The sequence below is a fragment of the Miniopterus schreibersii genome (genome assembly GCF_964146895.1).
Source record: "Miniopterus schreibersii genome assembly, chromosome: 7".
Lineage (NCBI taxonomy): Eukaryota > Metazoa > Chordata > Mammalia > Chiroptera > Miniopteridae > Miniopterus > Miniopterus schreibersii.
In genome coordinates this window covers 65,211,506-65,225,456 of record NC_138108.1, presented here as the reverse complement: position 1 = coordinate 65,225,456, position 13,951 = coordinate 65,211,506, and the positions used below count along the sequence as shown (strand labels likewise).

At 35.3% G+C, this 13,951-nt stretch overlaps 1 protein-coding gene across 1 annotated transcript in view; it reads right to left on the bottom strand.

Annotated features, from left to right (window-relative positions):
* The window catches only part of LRP1B (LDL receptor related protein 1B), a 1,542,074-nt gene that overhangs the window by 222,692 nt on the left and 1,305,431 nt on the right, over positions 1 to 13,951 (bottom strand). Inside the window, exons 52-55 of the mRNA XM_081143443.1 lie at positions 9,148 to 9,276; positions 5,737 to 5,859; positions 3,108 to 3,248; positions 1,610 to 1,797 (exon numbers count right to left, since the gene is read on the bottom strand). Coding sequence (XP_080999569.1) covers positions 1,610 to 1,797; positions 3,108 to 3,248; positions 5,737 to 5,859; positions 9,148 to 9,276 — 581 coding nt within the window. The remainder of the gene's footprint in view (positions 1 to 1,609; positions 1,798 to 3,107; positions 3,249 to 5,736; positions 5,860 to 9,147; positions 9,277 to 13,951) is intronic.

Genomic DNA, 13,951 nt, shown 5'->3' with positions numbered 1-13,951 from the left:
AAAATCTTTAAAAATGGCAAAGTAGTCATTTGGCTTAATTTACCATTAGAACTCGCTTGCCATAGAATATCAAGGTTGATAGGAAAAGTGACCCATCTTTACAATACGCACATTTTTTTCTCTAGCCTCCTGTAAAGAGAGACATTTAGCCCCCCTGAACCACTTGTCGTGATGAGAATAAGGCAGCTCATTCCAATAAAAAGAGTTCCAATCTTAGAACAGTCTTCTTTATATTGAAAAGAATCTGCCGCCTAACTTCTAATTGCAACCTTTGATACAACTCAGGCTAAATATTCTCCCTATTTCAGTCCTTCATAGATTTGAATACAGCTAATAAGCCACCTTTGCTCCAGGCAAAACGTCTTCCAAAGACGTGTGTCCCAGCCCCCTTATGCCTCTGGATGTACACATTTGAAGACGCTACCATTTGTCAAGGTTCCTCTTAAAGGGCTATGTCCAAACATGTGCACAGCGCCCCACGTGCATTCTGATCAACACAACACTCAGCAGAACAAAACCCAACTTCTGCAATGGTCCTAATTGGCACTAGATTCCCTCTGTGGTTTATAAAAGCCACGTCCGACTGTGATTCGTACAGGCCTAGTGCTCAGTGAGAAACCCCGTTTCCAATGAATGGCTCTTCCCGAGTCTTTCCCACACTCACACAATCAATACCCAGCACACAACTTTAATTTTAATATTCTGTTTGCTTCCTCCAGTCCAACAGGAACAGAGCAGATGCTTTCAAAAGCTACTTGTCAATCCATTTTGTCAGTGAAACACTCTTCAGGAAAACGGCACTAACAAAAAGCAGTTAGGACATCAGGCATGATTTATTTTTTAATGTACCTGCACTCAGTCTTAATATTTCATGTGTGCTGTTTTTGCTTTGCTTTTTTCTGTTCATATGAACAATTTTGTATTCTCCAGTATTGTGGTAAATAAATGATTATCCCATTTAACTTCAAATATATATGGGAGGAAGGATGAGGGAAGAAATGGGAACTTAAGAGCTACATACGTATCTAATGCTACTATTAGCATAGCAGCAATCTCTCCAGTTTTTCCCGTGTATTTTTCTTTATGTTCAGTATATACAGAAAAACATTTTGAGTCTTCTTCTTCCTGAGTCTATTTCACAGTATTAGACCACATTATTATTATGGTTTTCATATGTAGAAACTCTCCATTTAAATAATATTTTGATGCCTTTTACGATTGACAGCTATACTGAGTGAAATGGTTTTCATTACCCCAAGGTTTTCTTTTATTGACACCCTGTGTGTGTGTGTGGTGTGTGTATTTTAAATTAATTGGGACAACATTGGTTAATACAATTATACAGGCTCCAGGCATACAATCCTACAATACAACACCACCTGTATGTTGTATTGCGTGTTTACCATCCCGAGTCAGGTCTCCTTCCATCTCCATTTATCCTCCTTAGTTTCTTCTACTTCCTCACCCCACCCCACCCTCTTCCCTCCGGAAATCAAGTCACCATACCGTTGTGTGTGTCCTTGAGTCTTTCTTTTTTTATTTTTCTTTCTTCTTTGCCTAATCAAATTCTAATGGATCCAGTGATTTGCTATTTTTGATGCATACCTACCTTGTATCCAACCTGAAGGTCCTGGCAATCTTGAGAACATCCACTGACTCTCTTACTCAAACATTCATTTATATGGCAGTTTTTCTCATCTGAGCCATCTCCACAGTCATCCTTATTGTCACAAAGACCTCCACTGGGAATGCACCTGCCATTTTTGCACATAAAAAATGAACTGTTGCATGACTGTTCTGGAAAAAGAAAATAAAACGAATGGAATATAAAGGGCATGCCATTGTTTTTATACTACGGTTGTTGAAAACATTCACAAATACCATAACTTATCTGTCTAAAATTATAGTAAATATATGTATATATATAATGCTTTATATTCAATGTAATATTTTACACAGAAAACATAGAAAATCAAAAGTAAGCTGCACTTTTGCTCAACCTACTGTGTATCTTGTTTTATCACGAAAATTAACAATCAAAATAAACATCTATATTCTTGGCCCCTGTGGCTCAATTAGCTGGGTATCATCCCATGTCTGTTCAATTCCCAGTCAGGGCACATACCAGGGTTGTGGGCTCAATCCCCAGTAGGGGGCGCAGAGGAGGCAGCCAATCAATGTTTCACTCTCACATTGATGTTTATATACCTCTCTAAAAATCAATAACAATTTTAAAAGAATAAGCATCTATAGTAAAATTAATGGAGAATTTCTCTTCACCTATAATGTGATAAATGAGTTCAAAGTGTAATGATAGTCTGACATTTCCCTCAAGCCACTGGTCTCTGAGAAATTAAATGTCACTAAAAATTAAGAATCTAGGATAGGTAGATATTCCTAATTTTTTTCCACCTTGGAAATATAACATTGACATTTTTAAGTCAGGGCATAAAAAATACATTTTTAGTGAATAATAGTTGCTCCAAATATAGTTACAGAAAGAAGTCCAGGTTTTGCAGCTACTCTTATCCTGATGCTTTGAACATTACTCATTATTTAATATGATAAAATAAGTCCTAATAATATGCAAACTACATGAGAAAAAACTTAATTGGGTTTTAATTTTAAAATATATGCCTATATATTCAGTACAGAATAGTAAAGTGATAAACAGACCAAGTTTGGCTATGTATATACTTCTGTTTAGATGATATGCAATTTATTTTATTTTGTGTAAATATGAACAATACAGACTTTCAGTAAATCTTAACTTCTTTTATTTGAATTTTTGAATAAGTTTAGACAGGGAAATTTTATTCACATAAAATAATGTATTAAGAAAAGGTGACATTTTTAAAGGGGAAAGGGTGATGGATGCATCAGGTTCATTGCGGGAAATCTTCATGTTTTTGGCACATACTAAATTCTGAAACTAGCTTTAAAACATTACTAGGACCCTGCACAGTATCACTAGGAACATCAATGCTTAGTTATTTGCATTTCCTTTCACTGACTACCATACTAAACTAAAAATCAGAGTCATAGTTTTACCATTACAAAAAAAAGACAAATTTTGGAATAAGCATAGTGTCATATATTTTCTGTACCTGCACTTTTGCATTTTGGGTTTAAAGGTGCTTCATCAGAATGGTCAGGGCAGTCAAAGTCTCCATCGCACTGCCACTGAGTATTTAAAAGACACCGTCCATCAGCACAGCTAAATTCTTCTGCATTACACTGTCGGTATTCTAGGGAAAAAGATATGAACATTCTAATTTATATAATTTGTGCAACAAATATTAATGAGAACTGCATCTTCTAATCTACACTATACCTATTTAACTATATGGGTTACCAATGCCTCCTATGGGAAATGTTTCTCATTTCTCTCTGGGACAATGGTCACACTTGCAAGAAATATTTGTGGTTGGGAAATAGCATGAAAGTCCAGAAAATAAAGTTGGAAACAAGGTACTGTTACTGTTTCTAAGTGAGAAAACAAGAATGCAACACTCCAGTATACCATCTCTGTTCACCTATTGTCTGTATCCTAAAGGGTTCCCTTAGAATGAAAAAGAAAATGAAAGCTATTAGAATTATTTTTAAGAACAGCTTGGTCAGGTGTAGTATTAGAACATATGGATGAACTGATGCTGAGCTATAATGATAATTCTCAGAAGCTGTAATATCATGTTTATGTTTGGGAATCAGCACTCAAAGTTTAAATAAACTGTTAAAATAAGAAAAATAAAAGTCAATTATAGAGCAATAAGCACAAAAACTATTGTAATTATCGTACATGTTGACTCTCAGAGGCACTGACAAGCGTTATTCAAATCCCAGTTGTTAATGTCCATATCTATGTCTGATTAAACGTAAAATTCCTTTGATTTTGAAAGTTATGAAGTTTTTAATTGGATTTGTTCCTAATTTTGTTAATAATAAAACCTGTAATTTCTATTACAAACTTCCTGGTAGATCTAAGGAACTATTCTATTTTTGGAAAGAGGAAATATGATTTTTATGATTTAAAAATGTAAAGAAAATTCTAATAAAAAGCTAATAAATAATGATTACTTAATTGAGATGTTTATCACTTTGAATGGCTTACCCCCCTGAACCTGTCTCCAAGGTCTGCAAACTTGTCTTCAAGGTCCCTTTCTCTCTCTCACTTCTCGGGGAGCCAAAGCAGCCCTGCTTAGGCCTCCTGTTCCCTTTTCTATGTTCCTCCTGGTTTCACCATCCCAAATATATTTTGCTGCCATCATGGACCCAATACTCTTTGGCTAAGTGCTGTGTAGCCCTTCCCTTGGGATATCCCATCCCCTTTTAATATATTTAATTATTCTTTATTCACCCATCTGAGATGGCTATTTAGCCTGTTGATTCACCACGGACCCTTAACCTTTCAGTTCCTATGTTTCAAAATGTGTTCTGGTCACTGAGAGACAAAAAAATTAAATACAAATTATCTAACATTGTATTTCAGAATTTTTAGGATTTAGTTTCAACTTAATTTTCTGGCTTCAACTTACCTCACAAAAGACTAATTGCTATTCCTCAATTATTTCAATTTGCAGGTCTTTGTAAACATATACAGGATTTGCTCTTTCCAAAACTACTCTAAGCACTTTATAAATATTAACTCATTTAATTCCCTTATCAGACCTCAGAGTTAAGCAATGCTATTATAAATTTTTTATAGTTGAAGAAATTGAGATACTGGGAGGTGAAATAACTTTTCCAAGGTCATACAGCTGGTAAGTGGCAGAACCTGAATTTGCACCCAGGCTGTCTGGCTGCGGGGTCCATGCATTTAACCACCATGTCTTGATTTCTAGCATCTAAAAAGGATTTCCACTGACTAACATTATCTGCTTCTTAGTGCTTCAGAAATCATTTTCTCAGCTGCAATTTTATGTATTGTGACACTAATTCCTACCTGACAGTGTACGTGATTGTACTATACTGTATTTCTGATTTTCCTTTTCGTAAGTTTTTTCTAGTGGGACCGCTCTCTCACTCATCGTCACATCAACCAAATATATTGTCTAGCAAAGGAAAGATATTCAATCAGACATAACTCTGCTTCAGATTTAAATCTTGAGTTTTGATGTAACTTTTAAAATATCACATTGAATCTATGACTTAATGGTGAAATGATCATAAAAACTGATATCCAGTGATTTCAAAGAGATTCATATCAAACACCAAGTTATGTATGTATTTGTATTGAATATATATATATACATGGTGGTAAGATAAATGTAGAAGCAGTGAAGATACATTTCATAACAATATTACATTTTTAACAAATAGTTGCCTGTGTAAATAAGATAAAAGGAAAATGCTCAGTGTCCAGTTATTCTGGTAATTGAGAACTGCATTTTTTTCTCTCACTCAGATATTTGATTTGGCTATAAGACTGAACTATATAGACAGCAATGTGTTATCTTTAAGTACTTCAAACCAAATATATTTTTATAAACATCTTTTGGTGTGGTTCCTGATAAGAATACACTACAAGTAGGTATGATTTCCAAATAAATGTGTAATTATTGCAGAGCTTGAAGAGGTTAGATGTGGTGTGTCTGTGTATTACTGAATTTACATGCCTTTAGTGATATTAATAAATATCTTTGTTTTTATTTATTTATTTATACATTCTTTGAGTCATTTTAAAAGACTAATATTTAGCCTGAGAGGCTTCTCTGGGAGGAGTGTAGATGTACTTACCACACTGCAGGGGCTCATCAGAGCCGTCTCCACAGTCGTCATCATGGTCACAAACAAACTGCTTGGGGATGCACACTTCATTACGGCACACAAAAGCCTTCTCATCACAGGTATTATTGGGAGCTATGGAAGACATCACAAAAAATAAAGTTAGATGAGTACCTATTTTATCTTCTCCCTCCTTAAGCATTTGGGGAATGTTCGCTGTTATACAAACTAAATCATAGTTATTCAGAAAAAAATTACATAATATTTAATATATCAAATATATCAATAATACATATCAATACACATTTGTTAATATATTTGAATATATATTAATGTAAATATATATGTTTTAGTATTACTATACTAAAGTTTTAGTATTAATACATTCAAGTTCTAGAGTGAGTCCAAAAGTTCAGGCCTTTTAGCCACTTGTAAGTTTGCTAAAGGAGAAATTCAAAGGTTTGTATGTGATTAAAAAATAGTTAATTGATGTAATAATCTGTCTAGGTTTTTTGGAATATTGATCCATGAAAGTTTTGCTCTATCTAGCAAGGGTAAAAACCTTGCTTCATTTGTGAAAACTGAACCTGAAAATACCACCAACTGCTAACTCTCAGAATGAAAGTGAAAGAAAAAAGTCAAAGGGCCAAGAAAGTTACTGTTTTAAGAAGAAAGTAAAATATTTAGGTGACCTCAAGAGTTGCATGTTGAAATAGGTTAAGATCTATGGTGTGATGAGCCAGACCATAAGTACCAAAACCAATTAGGAATATTGACCCATGAAACAAAAGTACCGACCCTTTCAGAATATTGATCCATGAAAAATGTACTCTATCTACCAAGGGCCCTAACCAGTGGGGAAAACGGTTGATTAAAATGGGCTATAATACTTTCAACAATAAAGATAAACTATAAATAAATAAATAAATAAATAAATAAATAAATAAATAAATACTTCAACAGATGTTCAAAAGATAGTAACTTGTGCAGAGGAAATACATTTTAATATCATGTGCATAGAATCATAGAGATTTGAAGGGATCATACAAATTTTTTTTTCAATTACCTTTTCTTACATTTAAAGAATAAATGCTACGGTAAGACTCAAGGTTTGAGATATATCCAATGTCAAGAAGCTGCTATATAATGAATGTTAACTACCTTATTGTTGTTATCATTTCACAGAATATACATATATCAATTCAGGTTATACACCTAAAATTAACACAATGTTATATGTCCATTATATCTCAATTTTTAAAAATAAAATAAAAAGACCATGTTATTATCACATACAGGAAAGAGGGAAGCTTTGCAAAAAGTCACTCTGCCTCTTATGTTTGTTTCCTGAGGAAGTTATTTACCTTCTTTGTGCATCTGTTTCTTTATGTATTTAATAAAGATAATAAAATCTATCTGCTACATTTATTGCAAGAACTAAGTAAGTTATACGAAGCAGATCAGCTCGTTTTAGGGACCAAAATTCCTAGGTGCTCTTTAAATATCTGACAATTATTTTTGGAAGATCCCCCAAAACACTTTACTGAAATATTGTGGGAATTCAGTAATGTAAATAAAAGCACCTACCAAAATAATGGACAAATAATAGTCACCTGAAAAAATTTAGATGCCTTCCAATCTCTCCCTTCCGTGTCTTAATAGCACCTTCCTCTACATAGAACTCCTCCCTCTCTTCTCTTTGTCCTTTAGGATTCAGACAATGTGTTTACTTTTTCTTGAAGTCCTTCCATGAGGTTTGTGGGCTTTTTGTAAAATATTTATTTGTGATGACCTAGTATCTTTTATATGTGGCATCTCGACACAAGGAATTACAATTATTCTTTTACATACCTATCAGCTCCCTACCCCAGGCTGCCCCAAACTCCAGGAAGAAACAAAATCTCTGCTTTCAACTTAATAATTATTGAAATGGAGACATGAATAGGCAAAACTATATATATATATATATATATATATATATACACACACACACACACACACACACACACACACATACATACATATATATATACACACACACATATACACACATAATTTAATCAGGTATGATTTATTTTCAACAAATTTATTTAAAAAACAATAGGAAGCCACATAGAACCAGCATTAGAAATTGCCTATTATAATCAAAGTAAAACTCAATTACTAATAACTTCTCTAACTTTGAACCATGTGACAGCTTATGCAACTCAAGTGAATTATGCCAATTCTAATACATGAATTGTTCTTTAAAACACTAAGCCACAGAGGCTAAATAAGCATTAACACTTTCAGATCACTTGAGTACAATTTGTTGTATTTTAGAATAATTTACTTAATAGCACCCATGTGGCCCAAAGTGTTAATATGCCTCCCAGAGTGTTAACTGTTACAATAGCAACACTATACTGGGACCATCTGGATCCCTGAATTGATGCATAATCCCTATTATGCAGCCCCCAGGGGCCCCATTGACCTTTACAGACACACACATCAGTTTCAAGATCAAAGGGAATTATTCTGCAGTAGCATGAATTCTGTGCACACAGGCTTGCTCAAAGTTTTCTTTTTCCTCTCTGTTTTAACCATTCCCCTTACACACATACCACATACTCACACACTTACATTTGGGCTTCAAGTACGGTTTTAAAGACCCAGAGAGAGGTTATTGGAGTGATGATTGGCAGAATTCACTGTAATGAGCAGAGTTCGCAGCAATGTTTCTGATCAATCGCTCAGTACAGCTGATCCCCTATGTGACCTTGAAACCTCCATTCAAATAGTCTCTACCTTTCCGTGATCATGCAAAGGAATTTATCTAATTTTTCACTAGTCAGTAATTCCCTGTGAGTTTCCTGAGGTGACCTAGAGTCAGAAACTGAGTAAATTATCTGACCTCCAAAAGTGTTCCTCTGATCCCTGGGCTTCATTCAGCTATATCCATAATATTTTTACCTGACCTGAGGGTTAATACCCCATCCATTGGGCTAATAGGTGCTCACTGACCTTTTCTGATCAGTAGTTATTTAGGATCACAGAAGCCGTTGACAGAGTATCTGAAATAAGCAATCTAAAAGTTGCCATGGTAGGGGAGGGGGGACATGGTCGACGATGCTAAGAAGAAATGAACAAACCTGCTACTCACATATCAGGGCGTCCCATTCCCTCAGAAGTGAAATGATACATCGTGGTCATCAAAGTGGTTTGTCAATGGGTAATCCCACTGGGAGCGCTCAAAAGGCTTTGAACAGGGGTCAGAGGGGTCGCTGAGCTACTATGATGGCAACATCCCACCTGATTAATCCTGACCCTGCCTGTGAGTTCAGGACTGAGAAAGCGAGGGGAATGGGAAATGGTGAACAGTGCAGGAGCCGGGGTCTGGGGGGCTGCTGCAGCCTTCCCCACGGGCAGCCCCAGGGTTCCTACCACAGCCTGCCGTGGAGAGCTCGTCGCTCCCGTTGGGACAGTCCCTTTCCCCGTCACACAGCCAGCGTCTGGGCACACAGGCGTGGGAGCCCTGGCAGCTGAACATGTCGGCCCCACAGGTCACGGCTCCTGAAACCCAAAGAAAAGATGTCACAAGGTCACTGCGTGTCTGCTGACAAAGGCCCGCTGTTTCCATTTCCTATAAAAAAAAGGGGCGCAGAAGAATGTTACTGACAAGGGAGAAACTGCAGTAATTTGGAATCATCAAATATTATCCTTCCCCTACAGATATCTACATATTTTCCTCTAAGAATGCATTCTTTCTTAATTTCAAAATCGTATTTCTTAACGTTACGTGGCAGAAAATAATGTTTTCTCTTTGTAAAATGTAGCAAAACATAGACATGTCATAGAATTGTGAATAAACTGAATTACATTTTAAAAGAACTGAATTTATCAGGATAATAACAATAATGTTTATGCTTAATATATGCTAAGCACGTAACATAATAACTCATTTAATACTCTCAGTAACAGCAAACAGTAGAACTGTTATTAATCTCATTTCACAGAAAAGGGAGTTGCAAAGCTTGCAGAAATACACGAGTCACACAGGGTGCACATGTGGAGCTGGGAGTCCAAGAGCCCTTTGAGTCCTAAACACCTTGTCTTAACCTCTAATGTCATTATCGTTAATCCCCACCTTGTGTTGTTGAAAAGAATAAATGTATGCATATTCCCTTTGCTTTTACACACTTAATAAACAGAATCTATCTTTTCTCTGCTTTATCAACTTAATGTCCCTTTAGATGAATAATATTGCTTTTCAAACTGCAAAAAAAAAAAAAGAAAAGCTTGTTGACTTGTAAATTCAAAGGGTCACAGGTGCTTTCTCTTTGTTTCTCCTTATATGGGCATAGGGTAATCATCGAAAATTAGAAAATGATTCTTTCTCATGATGTTTCCTTAGCCCCAAGTATAGCTATACATACTGAATAGTTTGTTTGTTATTTATATAAAACATTTGTTGAGTCAATTAGTAATTGGACCCTCAAATATAACTTTTCTTTTTTTTTTTTTTAAATATGTTTTTATTGATTTCAGAGAGAGGAAGGGAGAGGGAGATAGAGATAGAAACATCAGTGATGGGAGAGAGTCATCGATCGGCTGCCTCCTGCAAGTCCCTACCTGGGGATCGAGCCCGCAACCCCGGGCACGTGCCCTGACTGAGAATCGAACTGTGACAGCCTGGTTCATGGGTCAGTGCTCAGCTACTGAGCCAATGGACTGGGCTCTAACTTTTCTTTAATTTCACTTTCTTATGACCAAAAGCTGCCCATAGAAAAGATTCTAAAAATCATATTGTTAGAATTATTCAGGAAATGTTAATATCTCCAGGAAGAAAATGACTGATTAAGGGCATTTGTTTGCAAATATTTAAAGTAATAGGCATCATGCTTTAACTGGATCATCATATCATCCTTTCAGCCACAGTTGCATGAGCAGAAAATGCTTTTCGATGCAATGTTTGTAATATGACGGGGGTAGGGTAGTAGGGTGACAGAACAGAAACCCCTAGTGATCTTTTCCAACATAAACATGCTTTCACTGATATACACTTTAGTTGGGAGAGCAGGATGGCAAGTGAATGTTGAAAAGTCCCTCAGATAATTCATATTTGTTCATATGATTGAGGATAAGTGTTAATAGAATGAAGTTTAATATGATATCTATTACTGGAGAAAATCATAAAACTCTGTTAAATAAATGTTGCTTTCATTTAAAAATGAATTTACCTGCTACCTATTAAGTCTTTAGTACCTTTGATAATAAAATTCTCTTCCTACAGAAATTATTTTTATATTATTTCTTATCTATCGTCTCAAGCTTGCCATAAGATCATAGTGTCACTTTCACTATTATACTCTCAATTTGTGCTCTAATTTCCATAATATTTTTTGTTATTACGCTTGAAATTTAAAAATACATTTTATTCTGCTTCTTGTCTACTTTTTTATTATCACCCTAATTTATTCTCAAGGTAGGCATAATAGATATAGCTTTGATTTGGCTGTTGAGAAATTTAATTTTGTCTGACCTTGGAGAAGACTAGTGTCTGAATTTCACTGTCTATAAAATGTAGGTTATGACTACATAATTACTAAGATATCTCAAACTATGAAATGGCATAAGGTTCTTTGCAGCTAATTTTCTGGCTCCCTTGATAGTGTTCAACAGATTTTGTGTTAAAAGCATGCCAAAACGTCATAGTCAATTGGAAAGAAAATGGGCCAAAGAAAAACTCATGGCTTCATTCCACAGTTACCACTGCCATCTGAAGACACCTTGACTTCCTCAGGGGCATGAATCCCGAAGGAGGAGAAGACAAGCCAGAGGAATTCCAGCAGGTCCATCCTGTGCTCCTATCAGATACACTGCTTGATTGGTAAGAGTTACTATGTTATTTACTAAGTATTTCAGAAACCTGAATTCGGGTCCTAGCTCCATCATCTCTGACTCACTGAGTGACCTCAGGCAAATTTATTAACCTCTCTGAGTTTCTCTTTTTTTAATGATCAAATGAAGGAGGTGGCCTACACTATAATTTCAAAATAGGATCCTCAGATCTCAAGTCAGAACCGCTAAGCGCTTAAGAAAGATGGTGTTTACAGCCCCCATTAGAATAGTTGGAGGTGGGGATTAAAAATATACATTTTTGACACACTCCTGAGAAGGATATTTTGTAAACTAGAGGTTGAGAACCACTGAGATAAACCATTTAAAATGTTTCTTTCCAATCCTAAAATATTAGGTTTGTATTGATGACTGATGTTTGGTCTAAAGCAGTAATTTTTATCTGTCACCAGCTTGGTAGTTAGTATATAAAACCCACCCTGTAATTAAATTCATTTGACTGGGTGTTTTGACAACAGGTAAATGTGTCCTTTACAATTTTCATGCTTTTTGTTTTTTTAATTCTCAGGACGCTGATAGATACAGGCACAGTGATAACAATATCGCCAATGGCAATAATGACTCTGAAAAATAAAGGAGGAAGCCGAAGACACAGAACAAAAAAGAATGGAAACAAACTCATTTATACACTGCACACTGGTCGTGTTAGATAATCACAGCAGGTTCAGAAAGGTAGATCGTTTTGTACCCACTTGATACGTAAGGAATTTGAGAAATAAGGAATAAAATGGACCTGTACCCATGATCACAGAGCTGGAAAATGCAGGCGTGGGGAAATTCAGCTCTGCATGACTTTAGGGCCTTTGCCCATTTTGTGCCCACTTGGAAAGGGTGCAGGTATCAGTGGAGGCCCTTAATGCCGGGTTAAATAAAGAGTCCACAGCAATACTATTTTAAAGACTGGAAACAAGTTCAAACCATTGTAAGTGGCTAATCTCTTTGTTAAAATTAAAGAAAGATTTAATAGCAAATAAAAACAAAGTAGTTAAGACACTGGCCAGTCATCTACTTGATTGCTGATTTCTCTTTCTTTTCAGAGCTTTCAGATAGAGATCTTTTTATATTTACCTTTAACTGACATATAACTAAGGTGTTTCAGTTGAATAAATAAAAAGTAGATTTTGGTTAGCTTAAATACAAGAAAATAAGTTGTCTGCTTTCAAAGGATAGCTCCAATTTTATGTTATTTCCAGAGAACTTCAGTTTAGCTTGAACATTATAAAATCTTATCTACCTGTCTCCATGGTAGTAACCTGAAGAGCAGGCCAGACTCCTGACATTTAATAAAGGTGTTAAGTACACCTAACTGTCTGTGTACCTTATTCTGAGTCAGGTCCTTTCCTCTCTGACATGAGGATGAAAGAGCTATGAATTATAGCTTCTGTAATGAGTAAAGAATATATATCTCTAGATACAACCACACATACAGAAACAAATCAGACAGACAGATACACATTAATTATAATTGGTCAAGTGTAATAAACTTATAGAAATTACATTTCTTCCTTCTTTTACCCCATATAAAATTCAGTTAATTCCATATACATTTTTGTTAAATGATTGTGAATATTTAAAAGCAATTATATTGGCTGTATAGTAGACATACACAAGTTAAATAGAGATGTTTAACACTATACCTCTAATTATACAAAGCTGAATTTATCTTTACAGAGGAATAGAAAATTTTATTTATTTTTATTTCCTTTTCATTGAGTTTATTGGAGTGATACTGTTTAAGAAAATTATACAGGTTTCAGGTGCACAATTCTACAACAAATAACCTGTACATTGAATTGTGTGTTTTTAACGTACATTTTTATTTTTTAAATATATCTTTATTGATGTCAGAGAGAGGAAAGGAGAGGGAGAGAGAGAGACAGAAACATCAATGATGAGAGAGTCATCGATGGAGCCTGCAACCCAGGCATGTGCCCTGACCGGGAATCGAACCCCGATCGCCTGGATCCTAGGTTGACACTCAACCGCTGAGCCACGCCTGGCCGGGCATAACGTATATTTTTAAATAATATACAATAGCCTACTTCCTAACTGCCCATTGAAACAATTCAATAATAATGATTATGATAATGCACACACACACACACACACACACACACTCAAATAACATGTGTGGCTGGTGCAATATAAATCAGTTCAATATTTTTTGCAGGACATGTTAACAATACATATTAAGAGCCATGAAAAATATTTGATCACTTAACCCAAATAATTCCAAAGTTCATTGTGTCAATATTCAGGGGAAAAAACTAAACATTGAATAACAACTGTATATATAAAAATAGAAGAATAGGTTCCATAAAAATAATAA